This window comes from Aquila chrysaetos, chromosome 4 (assembly GCF_900496995.4).
Source record: "Aquila chrysaetos chrysaetos chromosome 4, bAquChr1.4, whole genome shotgun sequence".
In the NCBI taxonomy this organism is placed as follows: Eukaryota; Metazoa; Chordata; class Aves; order Accipitriformes; family Accipitridae; genus Aquila; species Aquila chrysaetos.
In genome coordinates this window covers 37,822,135-37,843,296 of record NC_044007.1, presented here as the reverse complement: position 1 = coordinate 37,843,296, position 21,162 = coordinate 37,822,135, and the positions used below count along the sequence as shown (strand labels likewise).

Here is a 21,162-nt window from a genome sequence, read left to right as displayed (position 1 = left end):
AGGATGTTGCAGGTTTGGAAAAATACTTTGATATGTAATCTTGAAGTTGAATACCTGGATTTTCTTTCCAGTCACAGATCGAAGAGCTAGCCAGAGAAGCCTTCAGCTTTCATCAGTGGTTTCAAAATTCACTTGGTAGTGTGCTGACATATTTCAGTTTTCAAGAAATCAGTTCCTCTTGTATAAAGTAGCTATATACTTCTTTGGTAACTGTTTGAAAAGGCTACTGAATTATTTTTTACTCTTTTAATGTATCGTGCAAATCTGAACTTCCAATGCAGACCGGAAAACTGTGGGATTTTATACCACCTTGTTTCAGTAACCAGAAAACCCCTAAAAAATTCACTGTCTCAGAAGAACTTTTCTGTACCTATTGTCAAATGTACTGTTTGTACTCGCTTAGCACAGGCACACGCTTAGCTCTGTGTGTTTGTTCAGAAGACTATCAAAGCACGTATTTGCAATACACATCAGTGTATGTATGGTAATATGTCTTGTGGGAAGGTGTGGAAGGGGAAGTCGAAATGGCTCTTTTGGTGATGATTAAAGCAAAACAAAAACAACTGCTGATTCCCTGGCCAGCCAGCTTGCTGGGACATTTTTATAATTCTTGTGCTCTGTTGTTGGAGATCTCCAATTAGCCTCAAACTGGAGCTCGCAGCTTGTGTGTGAAACAGGCAGCTGCTGGCACGCAATCTTCCCTCAAGTTGTTTCCTTTCCTTTTTCCTGAGATTTAGCGAAGGGGGGGGGGGGAAGGGGTTGGAGTCACATGGATACAAAGCTTTTGATTAATGTCCAAGTCTGTGCTGCTGCGGAGGCTTTCCAACCTCTCAGCTAACAGGGCGAGCTGGGAACCAGTGACCGCTCGTTTCCTCCAGGCTGTGTCCCTTTCCTGACGGGAAAGGAGCACGCACTGGGCTGGCTCCTCGCCTCCGGACCTCGGGCCGCTGCTGGAGCTGGGTGAGAGGGGGCTGAGGCTGCTGCGCGGCTGGGGACCGGCCGGAGCCCGGCCCCGCTGTGTAACTTCGCGGGGTCTTTTGTTGTCCTGGTCCGCAGCGCAGTGCCGGGGCGCTCAGGCAGCGCTGCCTGCAGCCGGGAAAGGCGCCGGGCTGGGAGCACCGTTCCTCCTCGCTGCACCATGACAGAGGAAAGCAAAGGGGAAGGCAAGGGGGAAAGCGGCAAGGACTTGGAGAAGCAGCTTCGCTTGCGCGTCTGCGTCCTCAACGAGCTGCTCAAGACCGAGCGGGACTACGTGGGGACGCTGGAGTTCCTGGTGTCGGTGAGCGGCGGGGCGCGGAGCGGCGCGGAGCGGGGGGGCCTGGCCTCGCCTCGCCTCGCCCGGCGGCCCCGCTGCTGCGCGGCGAAGGCGGCGCCCACCGCGGGGAGCGGGGCGGGCTGCCGCCGGCCGGGGCACGGCGCGACCCGCGGCCGGGAGAGGGTTTTCCGCCCCGAGCTGTGCGGGGCGGCCGGTTTTGCTTAAGAGGGAGGGGGAGTAACAGGTTTTGAACGGGCTGGGGAGGGCTCGTCCCCCCCCGCCCCCACGGCCGCCCTCCTCGGAGAGCCTGGACTGGTGACCTCGCTTCTCCGGGCATGGAAGCTACGGGGGTAACGTGTTTGGGTTCAGGTCTGCCGTGGGTGTGGGGGCTCGTGTTGATTACAGGGCGCTGCAGTTCCATTACTTGCGATAGTCCAGGGGGGTGAGGAGGAGGAGGACGGAGGGGGTGCTGGTGTGCAGCAGCTGCTTGGCATTAAAGCCACATGTGGCGTTAACTCCTGTCTTGTGATACAGGGTCAGCTGGGAAGGTAGCACGTTCTGGGGAGAGCTCTGTTGCAGCAGTCTTAGCTTCCTTCTACATCTGCCTATCACTGTTGATAGGATTATTTGTGCCGGGTAATACCCTAATCGGAAAGGCAGGAGTTTTCACTCTCTCAAAAAGCCAAAGTGACAAAATTATTACAGAACAGACGCGGGCAGCGTTTCATTTGCGCGTGGCCTCGGTAGCATCACTTGAGGACCCTGTTGAGATAAGTATGTCCAAATCAGCTGCTTAAGTTTGTAAAAGATTTCATAGTAGCCCCCTCATACTTTTCTCTCCTCCCCTGTCCCACTGAAGAGGGGAAATCCTTCAAACTGCAAACTTCCTGCTTTGCTGCCTTGAGATCTGTGGACTTTCTGCTTATTATCATGAAAGAGGAAATTCTCAGCTTGGCTGTGATGGGGAGAATAAAATCACAGACACTGGAGTGAAATAAGATCTACAGAGTAGCTTATTTTCTCCATATGTTTATCCTCAGCAGAACCATGAAAAATGGTAAATGGTCCAATGTGTTTTCTATTTTTTTTTTTTTAAAGTTTAATGTCTATGTTTTTGAGAAAGTGGCTGTGCGATTGTTTTACATGCTTCCATTTAACACTCAGATTTTACCTATTGTAAAAAAATACCTATCCTAAAGGAATGTTCTTCAATATTTTATTTTAAGCCCCAATTTGGTGTATGTCAGAGTCTTAGATAATTTCAGCAAATTTAAAGAACTTGTAATATCTTTAATTTTGCACCCTACAGTTTAAGACATAACAGATATGGGTGTTCAAGCAAAAAGTGCTCAGCTCCTTCTAAAGAGCAGGCTCTGTATGTATTTCAAGTTGCATCCAAATATTGAACTCAGTAATATGTCTTTTTGCAGTTGGGATCAAGATGATTGAAATAAATCATACGGAGAAAGGAAGGAAGGCTGGAGTTAAATAGCTGGTTCTACGTCAAGCTTTTCATATTCATTAATGGTTGTGAACAGGGTTGAAGTGACAGTTCAGAGATGTAAATCCTTGACAGGGAAGTGTCATGTTTTAACTGTACTTCAGCCTTTGTTTGAGAAAACAACTTCTGAGCTTTCCTTTGGCCTATGTGCTAGGACTGCTGTTGAGAGCAGCTGTGGTGGTGGATTTATGAGGGCCACTGGACTAGGGCCAGTATGGAGACGGTCACATTTATTTTACATAAGCCATCAAAACCATCATTGTACTTGTTTCTATGGTTACTTCTTGATCTGGAAGCTAGATCCTCTCATTTAGGTGTCCTAGGCTTATGGTTCCCTTAAAACCATTATCAGTCCTAGGATAAGCTCTTCTGAGATACAAACACTATCCCAGCTTACTTTGTTTCACATCATGAGGTGGTCTTGGGGCACACAGCCTGGGTTCCTTTTGGATGGAAGTGAACTGGAAGGTTTTCAGTAGGAGCACATCTGGCTGCTAATGAGTGTGTAATTCCTGGGACTAGACTAGAGCTAGTCTGAAGTGACCCCTTTATCACCAGTGTGGGGTCCCAGCACTGAATATTTCTCTGTCCAAACCCTATCCTATTTTCCAGGATGTCTTGTTAAAGTAGAGGCAGCCCGAGTTCCAATAGAAGTTAAGGGTTAGGCTTCCAGGTCGCCTTGACACTGTCTGTGAAGATCATTGTGGTGAAAACCATGTTTCTTTTATGATTGAGAAGCTGAAGCCATTTATAGTCTTCCTAACAGTTTGCATGGAGTACCTGCAGGTTTCACTGTAGTTAAGAGGAACAGAGTATTCACTGAGATAAATGAAAAAAACCCTGTGGTTTCAGGGTTAGAGCCTATTTCTTCTGTGGGGTTACAGAATGTAATCTTTTATGATGTATATGCTTCATGTGGAAAAGTACATTAGCACTTGTGTAGTAGTGGTGGGCAAGAGAGCCAACTTTTCACCCATTTGGACTGCAGTTTCCATTTTGTGTATATGCCCTGTTGAGGTAGTTAAATTAAGGAACAGAAAAATTCAGTTTTCTTCAGTCGATTGTTCTTGTGTAGGAAAGGGGAAGCATAGAAGTGGGATTTGTGTGGAAGCATAACGTACATCATACTACACGTAACTCATTTGCCTGAGTACTTCATGAGATCTTGTGAAGTGAACTGATAATGCGTACCACCCCTTCGGCTGAAGCAAAATTACACTGTCACAATGGGCACTATGTAATACGGACGGGAGTGGAAGTGAAGCGTAAGCTTGATTTATTGGAATGGTGGGAGGAGGAGAGCCCTGTTGCTGATGCAGTCATGTTGGGGAAACGGGGCTTTGCCTGGTATGGCTTGTGGCTGGCTGGAGAATGAAGACTTTATAAGGAGGAAGTGACTTTGCTGGTGTGTGTCAACATGGGAAATGCTTTGCTGGTTTCCCTGCACGGGAAACATGTCCAGCATGTTCATGTATTCACCGTCTTCAGTTTATATTGGAATTAAAGAGCGTCTCACTGAGGACCGATTTCTGGTTGGTTGTTTAAAGTATTTTTGTTCCCCTACTCCTCTGTGATTCTTCATCCTCCAGTTATCATCAGGGTAGTGAGAAGCAGTTTGGTTTGTATATTCTGTCAAAAGTCTACAAGGCTATTAAGTGCAAAGCAGAAGTTTTAATATATTCATTGTTTTATTAGATAGGTATAGCCAACTAGTCATTCCCATGTGAGTTCGTTCACCTCTTCTTTTTGGCTGTATGCAGTGTTAATTCAGTACATTGTTTTTAATCTGCACTCATCACAGATCAAATCTGAGTGGAAAGGTCTGGTTGTATTAATATTATTCTTTCGTATCTCCTGAATCTTCCAGTAATAAGCTAGAGTAGCACAGTATATTGAGACATCAGAAATACTGAGCAATAACAGTTTTGGACCCATTTGAGTGAGGTATGTAAACATACATGAGGTGGATAAACTGAAGTCCACTAGTAGTCTCAGCAATGTTGGAGGCAGGAGGCATGCACAGGAAATTATAAAGAAAGGCTTATACTTTTCCTTCAGACATTTCATTATAACATTTGGAGTGTCATTGCAATACGAGAGGTTTTTTTTCTTGTTAGCATTTAGCATTTCTTAAAAGAAATAAATCTAGGGATGGAAACATTTACCTAAGGCGCTAAAAAGTCTTTGAAAACAGTTATCTACAGATGGAGTTTTTTATGAGCTAAAATATGAGGTTTCTGTTACAAACTATTGATACTTTACTGGCTAAATTAGCAATTGGGATTTTTCTGCTGCTGGGTGAACTCTCTGGTGATCATATCATCTTCTGATGGTGAAACTTTTGTTTTCCAATGAAAGAGAAGCTGTACTTGCAAGGATAGAGGAGAATCTTTTTTTTTTTACCAAAATGCACTTTATGGGGGGGAGAGAAAGCAACAGTTGATGAATATTTACTCTGTTTAAAATAATTACGTGTCATCCAACTGTGTAACTGAATAATTAATATTACCTTGAGCATTAGTGGTAAAGATGCTTTTTTAAAAAAAATTTGTGACTTTATCAGTATGTACCTTATCTATTTCATTCTTAACAGCAAATGACAAAGCATGTATATTTAGTTTGCTCTGTGTAAATGTAATGAAAATTTCCTATTTTACTCTATAAGCATAATTAGCTAACTGGAGTAAAACTACATGAGCTTTTCCAAGATTCTCATTGGTCCACAATTTTATGCTGTGGCATATATTTGACTTTTTAATGAATGTTTTAAAAAACAAGTTGTGGGTTTGTTTTTTTTGTTTTGTTTTTTAATTTGCTTAATGTTTTCATATAAGGTTTCACTTACTGTATAAATCAGGGTACTCACCTGAACCCTCAATGTAGCAGTAGTAAAGAGACCAGTAAAACTGTACGTAGAAGTTGCTGAGAAATTAAAAAGTATTGAATAGTGAAGAGTTGCCAAAAAGTGGCTGGCTTAATTTGTCACCTTGTACCTTGGTGTAAGGCTTAGTTTTTATGATTGTGCTGTACAATGACTGTTTGGCCAGTAAAGGCAAACCAGGCCATGAAGAATATTAGGGTGCAGATACACTACAGGGAAACAGGCTAGATACAATAGTAGGTAAATACATATAAATAAATAAATAAAGTGTGTATATATATCTTGGGAAAGAAATTTTATTTGGGAATAGAAATTGGAAATGTAATAGATCTGCTACACTTGGTACTTCAGGGGATATCCATGGAAGTAGAGTTTATTTTTCTATGGGAGGCATTGCTTTTCTGGTGCAGTTTCGTGTTCTGACAAATTTGACGTTGATGGGAATAGAAGCAGATGTTGGCACTCGTGTAAGCCTTCCAAAATGCCACGGCCTCAGCTGGGGTGACTAGTTAGATCTTGAAGCAGCTGGGGGAAAAAGCAAAGCTAGTTTATTATGTAGACTATAGTATAGCTTACAGAGTTTCTTCTGTGAATATATACACATTCCTGCCAGTTAACTCTCAAATCTCGGTTTTACTTCCATTACATCCTACTGTACTGTCTTCTCCCCTCTCTTCTGCTTGCACTAAAGTGAAAAAAGGGTTTGTTTTCTTTAAATGTGTGCCCTGTTAAGGGAAGCTGAATCCTTGCTTTTCAATGGGCATAAAGAGATTTTGTTTATAAGGTTTATTGCCCAGCCTTCTCAGTGACTGTGTGACTCTTCAGGATCTGTATTTCCCTGCCACACTGAGCCTTTCCTTTCTCTTGGCTCAAGTATTTCTTTGATTGTTGAGCAAACTAATTTGTTGGACAAGTGATTAATAGTAATTGAGACCCCAGGTAACTCTTTAGTCAAATTCAGTGTTACTAACCCTGACCAGCAATAGAAGATTTGTCCTGGATTGAAACTCCTCAAATTGTTATGCTAGATGATGAAATGAGGTGTTGGGCCTTTCACAAAAGAACCATTTTAAAAGATCTTTTATGGCTGTAGTTTGATACAATAACAGTGGGTGTGTGTTGGTTTTGTGTCTATGTGTATGTATCATAGAACCATAGAATATCTCAAGTTGGAAGGGACCCATAAGGATGATTGAGTCCAACTCCTTAAATATGTTATATGTGTATCTCAATTGCAGTAATGATTAGTGACTTCATAATGGTTTGCATAATTGCATTTATATTTTATAAAACGGATTTAAGTGAATGGAAGGGAAGGGTTTTAGCTGGCTGCATTTTTTGATAAGGTTATGTGATTTCCTTTCTCTTCAGGAAAAGAAAAACAACATTCTATGGCTACTTCATCATAAAAAGTCAAAAGGAAGTGCAAACACAATTACCATAGAAAGTCAATATCTTTTCCATTCACTTCCAATTTCTGCTGTTTTTAACTTGCTTAAGTGTTACAAAAAACGTGAATGTGGTATTCTATTCTTATTTGACTTTGCTTGGCTATATCAATAGCACCACCTGTGGTCTTTATGAGAGTAAGGGTAACTGGTTAAAAGCTGTTTATTTCTTTGTAACTCCCACCCCCAAAGTTGAATGCTTGCTTTATGGAGTGGATTAGCAAGAAAGATTATTTGCATCTCTACCAGCTGAGCACGGAGTTCATGCAAGGTGTGACAATGGCAAAAAGCAGAGTTTTTTCAGAAGAATTTTCAAGCGCATATCTTACCTTGTTTGGACTTAGACTGCACTATACTCGAGACAGATGTTTCATACTTTTCAATGGATTTCCTCTTACTGCTCTCAGAGGTACTTAGACTATATTTTGAAAAGCTACTCTTTAAGAAGAAAGGTGGTTTCTTTAGCTGTTCAGTGAAAAGTCTAAAATACTGAAAGGAGAAATCTTTGTTTCATAGCATTTAAGAAACTTCTCTGTTCCTAAGACTTATTGTAGACTAAGACGTATCATGCTAAAGACCATGATATGCTTCAGGGTGTTTTACAACTTCTTGATTTATCTGTATTTATAAATATCATCATATTTGCAGTGTTCCAATTGTTCTTTTGCTCTGCTTTATAGCTCAGTCCTAACTCTCCTGCCACATATATTTCACAAGTTTGTAATGTGAGCTGCTAATTTAGAAGAGACTACTTGGAGGGGACCATCGATCAATATGTCCAGACTTAAGTTACTCCATGCAGCCTAACGCTGTTGAATAGTATGCAGTTTGCAGTGATTTCAAGTATTTATGGAGACATATTTTTCAACCCTCTTCAGTAGTAATATTTTTCACCATTTTAAAACACCAAGTGCTTTGAAACTATGCATTCCAAGGTTGGTTTGTATTTTTCTGGTAGGTTTAGCATGAAGAACAATTTTGTCAAAGAAGACGAAGTCAAAGTTCGTAACAGTATTACACCATAGGAGGAACTGAGAAGTTCTTCACATTGGAAACCAAAAGGAACTGTATTTTGGCCAAAATAAACAAATCCAAACTGGCTATAGTTGACCTAAGATACTGGTGGGGCCAACTTGCCAGTCTGTAGAAGGTTATAACCATGTGTCTGTATGTTAAGTATATGTCCCTCTTCGGAAAGGAATTGGGCTACCCATGAATGAAATACAGACTTGAATAAGATAATAATTTAGATTAATAATTAGAATAATTTAGGCTCTACCTTTTTGTACAAGTATCTTGAATAACTTTGTATACTTACATACTCATGCATATTCTTTTTCAGGAATTGTGTTTCACTATTTTTGCTTTACTTCTAAACTACATACATATTAGTTCAGTTTTCTGTTTTGGACTGAGCAGGATTATCACTGTCTTTGGTGAATAGATAGTGTGTGTTGGTGTGGGACTCCAGAGAGCTTAGGGACAGGCTACTCAGGAGGAATATAAAGACATGCAAGAATGGAGATAGCAAAGTCAAAGCTCAGCTGGCATTGAAATTAGGGATGTGAAGGGCAACACAGTGAGTACATTGGTAGAAAAGGAAGGCTAAGGAAAATGTGTGCCTACTGCTCAGTGGGACAGGGAGCCTTGTGAAGAGGGGACATAAAAAAGGCTGAGGTACTCCATGCTTTTTCTTCTGGAGTTTTCACCAATAATGGTTTCCCTTAGGCCTCTTGAAGCTTACCTGCAGATTTTGTGAGAATGTATCATTGCCTACAGTAGAAGAAGGCACAGTTACGAAGTACTTCAGGCAACCAGATATACACTAGTCCAAGATCAGATGGGATGCATCTGAGGAAGCTGGCTGATGTCAGTGAGGCCTGTCTGTTGTCTCTAAATGGTCGTGGCGATTGTGGGCAGTTCCTGATGACCGGGAAAACACAAATGTCAAACCTAGCTTCACGAAGGTCAAGGAAGAGGATCTGGGGAGGTGTGAGCTCATCAGCCTCACCTCAGTTCTTGGGGAGGTGATGCAGTGAATCATCTTCAAAACCATTCCCATGCAGCTGATGGAAAAGAAAGTGATTGGAAGCAGCCTCTGGGGATTTATCAAGGGTGAATCCTGCCTGGTCAACCTGATTGCCTTCTATGAGGAGATGACTGGTGAACTTGGTGAGAGCTACAGATATTATTTACCTTGATTTAACCAAAGTCTTTGGCATGGCCTCACATAGTATCCTTACATCCAGGTCTCATCAGTTTGGACTGGATAAAGACAGTAAGGTGGGTAGGAAACTGGTGGATCTGTTAGACTCAAGGGACAGTTGTCAACAGCACAAACTACAAGTGGTGCCCAGTTATGAGCAGTGTCCCTCAAGAACCAATGCTGTATCATGTCTTCAGTAATATTCTGGATGGTGGGATAGGATGGTGCACTTTGAGCAGTCAGAGGGATCTCACTAGGCTGGAGTACCGACAGTACTGACGGGAGCCTCGTGAAGTTCAGTGAAAGCAAATGCAGAGTCCTGCAGCTGGGATGGAATAACCCTGTGCATCAGTACAGGCTGGGGGCTGGGAAGCAGCTTTACAGAGAGGGCTCTGGGAGTGCTTGTGGACAACAGTCAGCATTGCACCCTTGCAGTGCAGAAAACAATCAGCATCCTCGACTGTTTTAGCAAGGGTGTTGCCAGTAGGTCAAGGGAAGTGATTCATTGCCCTCTACTCTACAGTTGAGACCTTTGTGACTCAAATTTTGGGCTCCCCAGTTCAAGAAATAAATTTACTTACTGGAGCAAGTCTAGTGGAGGGCTAGCAAGGTGACACGGGGCCTGGAGCATATTACTGCAAAGACAGGCTGAGAGAGCAAGGTTTCTTTGACCTTAAGAAGAGGATGGTAAAACCATCCATGGGGATGGTAAAAAACTGGAATAGGTTGCCCAGAGGCTGTGGAATATCTTTATTTTGTTCAAAGCTCAACTGGGCAAGACTGGGCGACCTGTTCTAGTTGACACTGCTTTGCTCAAGCAGTTGGGCTAGATGACCTCTGGAGGTCCCTTCCAACCTACATGACTCATCAATTTTACATCAATTTTGATGGGGAAAAAGACTGTCTTGAAGTTCCAGCTCTTCAGGAGAGCAAATTTTTCAGGGCTGCATCTCTACTTTGTTTCCTGTATCCTCTGAAATTGCAGTGCAAATGGCCAGGGTATACTGTTCAGCAAACAAATATTAAAAACCCAAGAGGAAACTCGGATACACAGATTTTTTTTTTTTCAACTGTGTTATATTTGCTCAGTAAACAGATAACCTGGCACTTCTGTAATATTTTCTATTCAGAGCTCTCTCAGTGCATTGCTGTTGTTAATAAATCAAATCTGAGTAGTTCTACGAATGGGAAACTTAGAGGCAGATCTTGGATTTTTGGGTCCCAGTGGAAGTTTGTGGCAGAGCCAGAAATATAATCTGATATCTTGATTCCCAGTTCAGTACTCTGACAGCAAAGCAGCCCTTTCCCCTTATATATAATTGATGCTAGAAGAATAGTTGTCTACTTAAAATGCCTGAGAAACTGCAGGGATAATTCTTCAAAGCCAGCTTCATTTTGTGCAAGCTTTATTGCTCCTGTGATTCTCTCTCAGACTGTTCACAGCTGCATTTATCCTGTTGTAGGGACAGAACTGAGATATTAGGGGTTGACACTTATTTTAAGTCCCATGAAACCTCCTGATTCTCCTTTGTGCTTTTGGTAGCCTGGCTGCCAAGTCATCTGGCATACCTCATGAGCTTTCAAGTTCAAGGCTGAAGAGCATGAATTTAGTGTAGCGGAATGGGTAGGAGAAAGAGCTAGAACTGAAGAATAGTGGAAAGAACAGTAATATGATGTAGTAGGGTGGCTTGCTTTATTTTGGTGTCATTTGTGTGATGCAGGTCCCCTGACAAATTGGTAATATCTTACTGAATAGAACAGAATAAATAATCTACTCCTTGACCTTCCTAGGGAAGTTTTATATGCATTCTTACTTCAAAATGAAATTTGGCTATAGCTGCTGATGTTTGCACCTGAAGTTTAAATACATTATATGTATTGATATGTTTGCTTTCTAAATATGCTTTTGCCTATTATAACAGTTAGAGGAAGTGACCCGTATCAATTGACAGGTGAATTTACATTGAATAAGTTTTTTATAACTTGCCCTGTGATACATACTGGTAACTTCTCAGGCTGTTTAAATAGAGTCATTCCTAGAGTGAGAGGTGAATGTATTCCTACATGTTGACTTAACAATCCCAGGCGCCTTAGGCCTAAATCAAACATAATGTGACAGAGGAGCATCAGTGGAGACAGAGCACTCTTAGACAAGTCTCAGAAAATAACTTGCCCTACCGGGTATCCATGTTAGTAACATGTTATAGGCGATCTCAACAGGGATGTAGTAATGTATAGGAGAGCCGAGTTGCTTGAGGTGTGTACATGGTGTCTTCTGTGATATTTAAAGATGAGGTGTTAAGAGCTCCATCAGGGATATAAATCAATTTGAATAGCATGGATTAGGCAAGAGCAATCATCTGGCAGGCTCAATAGAAAAGGAGAAATAGGCTCCAAACATGGAGAATATCTAGGCCAAGAAGAGTTATCCATGAGAGTATGCAGTAAATCCTCATTGTAGCTGGCTAGGTGTGAGCTGGGCCATGGGAAATTCTTTGTACTTGGGACTTCAGCCTCTTGGTAGATAATAAGGATGTTTTTATTTGCATCACAAAAAGCAACTGAGAACATAAAATTGGGTAGTGGCTGGTCAGAGCTTAAAGGCTGGCCAGGTCTGGCTGGCTGAGGGACAATGACTAGTGTCACGTACTCAGCAGTCTGAGAAGCAAATCTGAAGGTGGAATATACGTGTGGCTGTGACCCCTGAGTCCCCAGCTGAAATGGCTGGGGCATATTTCAGGAACTGTAAGCCAGAAGGGCTAAACTACAAGAAAGTTTTCTTACTTGGGCTAGAACTGTGTTTATACTTGTTGTACTTCTTGTAAATGTCCAGTTTTTTGAAAAGCCTAATTTCTTTGCCTTACTAACATCATGAGGTTATGCTTACAGAAAGCCTTCAGTGAGACCTGTATCTTGGGGCTTGTTTAGGAAGGGTTTTCTGGCAAGCGGTGGAGGGTGAATTTGGTAGGAGTATCTGTATTGGAAAGGCTACTTTGTAATACGCACAAACTGGTGAAGTAGATGAGATACTTTGAGACTGGTCAGGTTACAAACCCTGAATCATCTATATTTGTGTCCTCGCTGCCCCCCACCCCCAAAGGCATGACAGTTCAAACCATGATGAATGTGTATCTAAAACAAAGCTGTTTTTGTGTTACTACCCAGCTAAAAATTCCAGATTGGGAATTAAGTTAAATACTGATTACTAGGTAACAGCATGAAAGTGGAGCAACCCCTGAAATAATTCATTAGTTTGTATTTTCTTTAACAAAAGATACCATAAGAATCATCAACTTCCCATTTTATGTTATTGAAATAAGCTAGAAAGTACCATATACAAAATGGAAGAATGGTAAGCAAGATTTCTCTTCCTGGCCCTTAATACACTTTCAGGTTGTTCTCAGGTTCTTCTGTAAACTTAATTGGCCATGTTTTTACTTCATAATCCCTACTGTGACATTTTGAAAAAAATTGGGCACTAAAACCACAAAGCTATGAAGTTGAAATGATGTACTGTATAACAAAGTGATTGATGTCTGGGATGCTATGAATTTGTATAACAAGACTGGAAAATCACTTTGTTCTATTACTTAGTATGTGCTGAGTTACCTTACCCAAGGAATTTAAGCATATGGCCTATCCAGATGCCTAGAAGAAATAACATATGACAGGATGCTTTGAGACAACATCCTTGGATTCTATAGTGTCTGCATGGTAAAGGGACTTTGCTTTAAGAGTCACAGAGGCATTTGAGACTTAAACAGATGTGGAAGCAGCTGAAGCTCTGCAGTGTATAAGCACTGCTTTCACTAAAAAGAAACCAAAGCCTTACAAGTTAGAGGGAAGGAAAAGTGGCACATACCTGTAGAGTTAGTGTTTTGTCACTTGTAAAATGTTCATCGCTGAATAGTTCCTATTTATCCTTTTCTTGTCTGTGGGGAAGAGTTATTCTGCAGAAGCCATATAAAGCAGGAAGACAGTAAATATGTCCTGATTCATAGAATGCCTTTGTAAAAATGGCCACCCTAAATTTATAATGATAGCTGCTTCCTTCCTTCCAGTGCCTGCTGATTTTTGTTCCTGAAAGCTTATAAAATACCACTTAAAAATGAACTTGCAGTGTAAGATAAAGACCTAAAATGAGAGGTATTAGAAGGAACCTGGGAATTGCTGTGATAGATTTAATAATAGGTCTATCACAGTAATTTTTTTATAATGGTGGTTAGTAGCATTACTTAAGGAGGATGTACTTCAGGCACCAGTGGTTTGGGGGCTGTCTGTATTCGCGATTGTGGATGTAGGGCTAGATGCAAGCTAAGTAATCTCTGAGTTTGCCTATTTTATTTTTGTACAGTTTGTATTTTTTTGGCACCAGTAACTTCTGAATGTGTTTCCCACAAAATAATTCCTTTTGCTCATTTTAAATGTCCTGCCTGAAAAATTCACTAAGTACTTGCATCACTATTTTTCTTGTTAGAAGTCCAAGTTTAATCATTCCTGTTATGAAACTCCTTTCATACTCCTGATCATATTTCAGACTCCTTTGGGGTGAGTTCTTCTGGTGTCAGTATCATTGATCTTCACCCTGGTTTCATTCTTAATCTTTTGCAAAAGTTTTCAGAGGGTAAAAATTAAAACCCCCAAATATGTGTAATAAATGTTTGAGGTACTGAATTATGATTTTTCTTGTACTGTAAGATGTTAAAGAATTCTGCTTATCCTTCTCTTGCAAAGTGTAGTTAGCACCTTACTTAGGCCTTGCTTTCCTCTCTTCATTTATCTTTGAATATCAAAAGTGGTATTTTTAGAGATCGGGGAAGATGCTTAAAGTATGAGTTGTAGCTGCTGTTTGCTCCTTCTCACTCTTCTGTTTTGCAGTGTTAAAGAGTGTATGGGGAAAAGGCGTGGAAAGAGGTCTCAGTGAAGGATAAAAGTAGCTAACAACAGGAATAAATTTGAAGAATGAGAGGTGTGGGATTACAGGAGAAACTCTGCTCTGGAAGTAGAAGGGAGAGAATACTGGAAATAAAGGAAAAATACACGAACAAGGTAGAAAAGGGAGAGGGAATGGTTACTGGTTCTTCTAAAAATGAAAAAGCACACAAAACCTCCTTTGAAACATGTCAAGTATGTGATATACAGTACAATTGTATTGTAGTATTTGTGTTAATAGGACAGGCATCACTGGCTTTTGCAGTGTTAAATTAGGTGCCACTTGTGGTCCCAGAAGTTAACTATGTTGTTGAATGGTTGAAGTGAGTGTGGCTAGCAATAAGGTAGGAATTCTTAGACATCTTCAAATACAGTCAGCTTGAGTGTGAAAATATTATATTTGCATTTGGTTCTTGTGTGCTTATTTTAATTTATTTTATGATAAAATATGAAGTTTCAATAATTATCAAGAGATAATTGAGAATTTTGTAATTAAAGAGACTAAAACGTGAGCTGTCTTTAGCTGATCTCAAGCTTACCAGTAAAAGAGACCTCCAGGTTTTCAAGATGATGTAACTGATTTAACATTTTGAAAGTGACAAGTTGTAGATTGCTTCATAATGTTGGAAACACTTTTGGCAGAGTTGAGATCTTTTTGCGGGTTAGAATTACAGAGGAGACCTTTTAAATAGAAGGATTGTATCTGCTGTTTTCTCAAAGTAGAAAGATTTGTTTTCTAATAAGATGTTGATTCTGTAGTTCAGTTACATGAAACAACACGTAACTGCCATTAATAATAATATTGGAATTAATGAGTGGAAATTACAAAATTAATTGGATGTGGTTACCACATTTAAATATGTTGTAATATACCTGATAGCAATAACTTTTGTTTTCGTTTACTTTAAGGTTGCTCCTCATTCATTTATCTCTTTGACACTGTGTGAGATCCTGTTTATTAAGAATAATGCCTGGAAGTTGGCAGTTATATTCTGTATGAGTGTGTTAATTTCTTCCCATATGCTATGAGGTTGTCCTCACAGGAAATAAAGGGACTTTTTCCCATGTTTAGTTATACTGAACTGTTACAATAGTCAGACCGGACAGAAACAATGGGAAGGAAAGTTTCCTGTTTTCTGCAGATACAGAAGAGGTCTTTGGCCCCAAGGAAGGTAAAGCTTTCTTTGCTCCGAGTGTGAGTGCACAAAGAACTGGATTTCATTAGTGTATGAAGTTGCTGTGATCTCTGTTGAAAAGCTGTGGTCACTCTCTTAAATGTTTTACAGGCAATTTACTATCCATTGTACCTGTCTTGATTACATTTTAGTATTTCCATTTAGAAATAGTAAACTGCAGCAGGGAAGGCTTATAGTTCCCTCTTTATAAACACTCAAATATATTGTGCTGTGGTTAGAATGCTTTTGGATAGGTGATGAAATAAAATTATATTAAATAATCCTCACGTTTGTGTGCCTATAGTGGGCCTGACTGACATCCTCAAAAGGTAAGCAGAGGAGAATATGAATATAGTAGGCTTGGAAGCTTTTCAGAATAATAAGGATTTGAACTGCAAAAAAGAATCATGCTTTGGTTTTGTGTTTTTAGTCTCCTGTGCCCAGACAACATTGGGGAAGGCTGGTAAATCAGTGTCTCAGCAAATACAGTGATGAAATTTTCATGTGAAGCTGACAATAAATTACACTGATACTGCTACAATGTAAGCTGTGGTTTTCCATAGGTAGGGAAAGACAAAGGATCTGACCCTTCCTCAGAAAACACTGCAGAAACCCTTACAGTCAAGATTTAGCCTGATGAGTTCATAAGAGATTGCTTGTCTTTAAATTTCATATACATATATTACAGAACACTCCCGTGAGTTGGTGGAGATGACCTTCAGCCATGATGAAAGGTTATTCTAGTTGGAATACATGAATATAAAAGTTTAACAGGAGCTGTAGTACTGGTACAACTAATTCATCATTTCATTCAATAGACCAAGTGAAGAAGCTTTTGCTAAGTTAAAAACTGTATTTTAAAAAAGCAGAATTCTATTTTATAGTTATAGTAGTTTATCATCTGCTGTACTATCAATTTTTAAGTCATTAAGTTGACTAGTTACTACTTAAACTCAGTAAGTTCTTAGCTTAGATTTTGTAATGCGGTTTTCATCGTGTACAATCCAGTAAAACGTAGGTTTTCCAAATTTGTTTGCAGGACACTTCTTCGCTGAGAAATATTTTTGATAATGGGATCCTTTCAGATACTTTCTTGGGTCTGAGTCAAAATTTTCAGGTGAATTGGTGAAAAGGAATTGCCTTTTATCTTCTGAAGCTTCTCCTATTTCTCCGTCAAATCTATTTTGTATACAAATGCCACTTTACAACAGTTATCAGTGGCAGTGTTGCATAAAATATTCGGTTCTCCTGACATTTAAACTGGTTTTATGTAGGTCACTGTATGGGATGTGTGAGCAAGTGTTGCTTTCTGCTGGCAATTGCTGTGTCATGAAAAACGAAGTTAATTTGGGCACCTTGTGAGAAATGTGTGCTGGAAATACACTGGATTAATTAGTTTTCATCTGTGTTACAGCAGCTTCTAGCACGGAAAGTAACAATGAATTTTTGCACTTGTAGCTTTTACTAATAAAAAAAAAATTAATAGCTAGATTTGGACCAAATGGTATTACAATATATTAAAAAAAAAAAGACCACCATGCATTTGCATGCATTATACATTTGCATGTTACGAATCTTTACTGAAAAAGTCCCCATACTTATTTGCCAAGTATAATTTGGCTTTTGACTGCAAGAACTTCTGGATGTAAAACAGGATTTTGGCAAAATGTTATTTTGTGTCTAAACTGTTCTTTGTATGCTGTTGTCTGTCTTAATGTGCCATGGCAATAAAGGCTGTAATGGCTATTCCATTCCTTTTCCTGTTGTTTTGCAGCCACCAAACAGCTCTGGGGTAATACAGTGTTCTGACTTTCCTATTTATTTCTAAACCTTTTAATTTCACAGAGTAAACATTTCTCATATGCTGGCTAGTGGTAACGGAATGAAGTATTTGCTATAGTTATCCCACGGACTTCCAAAAGGCATTTACCAGTATATCACAGCAATTCTGGTTATTGACCCTTTATTCTCCTATATATTCAAATTTTATTTACTTATTTTTGTCTTGCAGGAGGCGGTGGTGTTCTTGATAGATAACTGGACTTAAGAGATAGGTGGAACATTCAGTGGGAGTAGGGCAGCTACAGCTTTACTGTGCACTATGGATGCAAAGCAAATATTTGCATATTGAATGTTCCTGTTGTGTTATGAAGTCTTGTACAGTGAAAGATTTGATTTTTTTTTTTCTTTTTTTTCTGGTTAATGAAAAACGTAAATGAACTGTAGACTTGCCACATGCAACGAAATTTCTAACTCAGTTAATTTCTAAGGTTTTGAGAGAAAATAAAGCGTAACTGGTGCAGAGAAGATCTTAGAATAATATTTTTGGCCTCTAAAAAGCCTCTACAAATACAATAAACCCCAAGATTTTAGGGGACTACTGTCTTCCTGAATTTTCACATTTCGGAAAAGTGGCTACCGCAGGTGCTATCAAATCTTGACCTTCTCTGTAAAGACTTTTCTTTACACTTTATAAATTGGTTTCTACTTCAGTAGACTGTCATATACAGATGTATCTAGCCCACTGTTTCTCGTATGTCTCTAATTCTGATTTGCACGCATCCCAAAATATTATGTGGATTGTAAAGCCATGGTGAGTCATGACTAGACCTCGCATATGAGTAGTTGCTTATCACGTTTTAATTGTTACAGAAACATATTGATAAAAATTCGAAATGTTTCATTTTTCTCCCTTTATTTTTTCTGTTGTATATTATATGCGTATTTTCTTCTCTGGAAGCTTGTCCTTTTTTTTTTCTTCTGTTTTTGTGGGTGTTTTATGTGTGTGTGCTTTTGTTTTGTTTTGGTTTTTTTTTTTAAAATCTTGGTCTGTGGAGTTCAGTAACATCTCACTGGTAGTTGAATTCAGGTCCCCGTATCTTGTATCCATGGGAAAAATGTGTTATAACTTTTCTCTTTTTGATTAAAAGTGCACAATAAAATTGTTCAAAAAGCACCATAGACCAATGGTAACTAATCTATTTGAGCTTGAGAGCTAACGATAGTGCTTCAAAATATTTTAGGGCTATAGCCAATCTTGGAAGAATATTCTCTGATAAATGCTGTAAAGAGATTTCAAAGTCCTTCCGAAATCCCTGAGTGGTAGCTCCCTGTAAACGGGCGCATCCGTAGCAGGCTCAGCCTGTCATTGCTGGTCCTTACATCTCTGACTTTCTGTAGCTGTATGTGCGCGGGCTGTATCTGGGGGACAGAGAAGGAAAAGCCAGCTGTCCGTGTAAATCTGCTATCTCTAGGGGATGATTAATATCCTGGTTAAAAATGGATAATTACCGTAAGTTATGATGTAGCCTGATGCTATGCCCAGGCTAAGACAAAGACCTGAGGAACCAGACTGCTGGTTAAATTTCAGATTCTCCTCAGATCTCCAGTGCTTCTGGTGCAGAGTGAAAGCTGTTTGTCGGCCAGGGCTCATGCTGTGCTGCTCCCACCAATCACACAGGGACAGGACTTAGGCAAGGTACTTCGTCTCAACCTTTGTGTGTACTTACACTTGATAATTTTCTCTATTTTTAATGCTTTTTTAATGACTACTGTTGAGGACTTTGCCACCTGGCCTTGGGGAATTAGATACTGCTGCCCTTGTCCCACAGAGTCTCTGATTTTTTAATTAAAAAGTCTATGTCCAGTTTTTCCCTTCATGAGAAGAAAGAATGGCTTCAGTGATAAGTATTTTGATAATGCAAGAATGAAAATATGTTTAGATTGCCCCTAATTTTCTGTAAACAAACTTTTGCACAATAAACTTCTAAATTTGTATGCTCATACTTATGAACGTCCTGTTAATTGGAAATTACAGGAAAACAAACTTACCTTAGATTCTAGGGTGAGGTGGGGAACGGGGTGCTGATCCCAATCTGTCTAATACCTGTTTTATTTCCAGGTTCTTTTTAGATAGAGGCAGACAAAGCAATCCTAAATCAGAGTAATAAAAGAATTATGCTTGCATAGTATGTGTATATGCAGGTATGGACAGGGGTCTGTCCTAACCTGAGGCATCTACTAGAGATGCCTATTTTAAGAGTTGTTTATCTACATAGTTAATGGTGGAAGAGAAATTGCCCCAAGGACCAATTCAGGTCACCGTGGTTAGGAGGCTTTCTGTCTCTTTTTTTCACTCAGTTACAATATTAAGTTAAATACCCTTCCTAAACGCTGACCAATAGATTTTTGCTTTGTATGTTCCATTTTTCTTTATTGGTGTTACTTCAGCAGCCAAGATTTCCATCAGATTTGTCTATAAATTTTCAGCTTTAGATTTCCCTTGAAAACTGTTCTTATGCTGTAAAGAATTCCTTTATTCATATTCTTTTTTTTTTTTTTTTACTTTCAGTCTTTTCTGTCTGTCCCTAGTCTGGACAAAAGATGACAGTTTTTGTCACCTCTCTTTGGTAACCACAAAAATGAATTCATTAAGTGACCATGAATAAAATATTTACGTTTCCAGAAGCATACTTAGTGTCTGTGTTTCTAAAGGCTTTCACAGGAGCTACTGTATGTACTTGTAGCCCCAAGTATGAAGAAGTTAATATTATCCTAGAACTGTACTGTCATAATGGAAATGCTTTGTCTTAGTTTAAATACTTACTTTGAAAGTCCAAATTTACATTAGCCAAAAAGACTGTTAATGTGTATCGTAGATTGTGTATCCTGATAGTAGTGCTGGATAACACATAATGGATAAGTGTCCTCAAAATGCCACAGTTATTCTGAGATTTGCATGTTATTTATGGTACATTCAGGCTTTCATTATTTGGAACAACTGGAACTCAATCCATGCTGTTCCTGTCAGCAGTGCCACTTCTTGCTGTGGGTAGGTATTCTGACCGCTGGTGTCTGGAGTCGTTGCTGAATGAAACACAGGGAGGACAAGAGACAGAGACTGATGAATGCTACAGCACCCGCTAGCCCTGCCAATAACAAATAGCAAAAGAAGAGACTTGAGTGTCTGGAATTTTGTTTTCTTAGCTCAAGCATTTTAATAATTATGGGTAACTTTTTAAGTTTGAATGTGTACTTACGGACACTGGAAGCTTTCTACGGGTCTCCTGGATTTGGTTAGGGAAATGGCATGAAGGGTAAATTTAGCTGTCTCCTAGTGATATGTCTGAAATACTCAACCTCTTGCTACTTCTGTCTAAGGTAGATTGGCCTGCCATAGTGCAAGAAAACATGATGTGAAAAGCTGATCCACCGTCCTGTTGAAGAGGGTCACTGCTATGAGAGAGTAGCCATCAATACTGCTGGCAGAAAGAGCAGCAGGCTTTGGGAACCTGGCTGAGATAACTGTTTTGGAAACAGATAAAGGAGAGGGCTGGTTAATTTGAAGGTACTGGAGGGAAAACATAGCAATGGGATAAGAGAAAACACAGTGCTTCAGATGTTAACAATAGTTTAAATATAAACTGGTGCCTTTCAGTTATGTGTGCTCTATGTTAGCAAAAGGTAGCTAGATAATGCTTTATTCATTTTAACTTAACCCCCCCCACTCATTTGATCTCATGATGTAGTATTTAAAGTTTTTAAGGTGAAAAGAGGTATTTAAAGCTTTTATATTTTAATAATTTTATAGTATAAAGAAAATATCATGATGCTGACTTTGTATAGCACACTGGTAACTTCATTCTGCATGTATTTAAGCACTCGGCACAAATGAAAAGCTTATCTTTATTGTTTTATGGCCAAGTCAGTAAAGCACACTACATTTGCTTTTAATAAATAGATAAGATACGAGAATAGAGTTCTG

General features: G+C 39.6%; 1 protein-coding gene across 3 annotated transcripts in view; it reads left to right on the top strand.

The window, feature by feature from the left end:
• The first annotated feature begins 837 nt into the window (after positions 1–837).
• Positions 838–21,162, top strand: part of PREX2 (phosphatidylinositol-3,4,5-trisphosphate dependent Rac exchange factor 2) — a 192,526-nt gene continuing 172,201 nt past the window's right edge. Inside the window, exons 1-2 of one of the 3 annotated variants that reach the window (XM_030011505.2) lie at positions 838–960; positions 1,057–1,279. In XM_030011505.2, coding sequence (XP_029867365.1) covers positions 1,139–1,279 — 141 coding nt within the window. In that variant the 5' untranslated portion in view covers positions 838–960; positions 1,057–1,138. Of the gene's footprint in view, positions 961–1,056; positions 1,280–2,292; positions 2,313–21,162 lie in introns of those variants that run through there. The other 2 variants (XM_030011506.2, XM_030011508.2) reach the window with 2 other exon arrangements.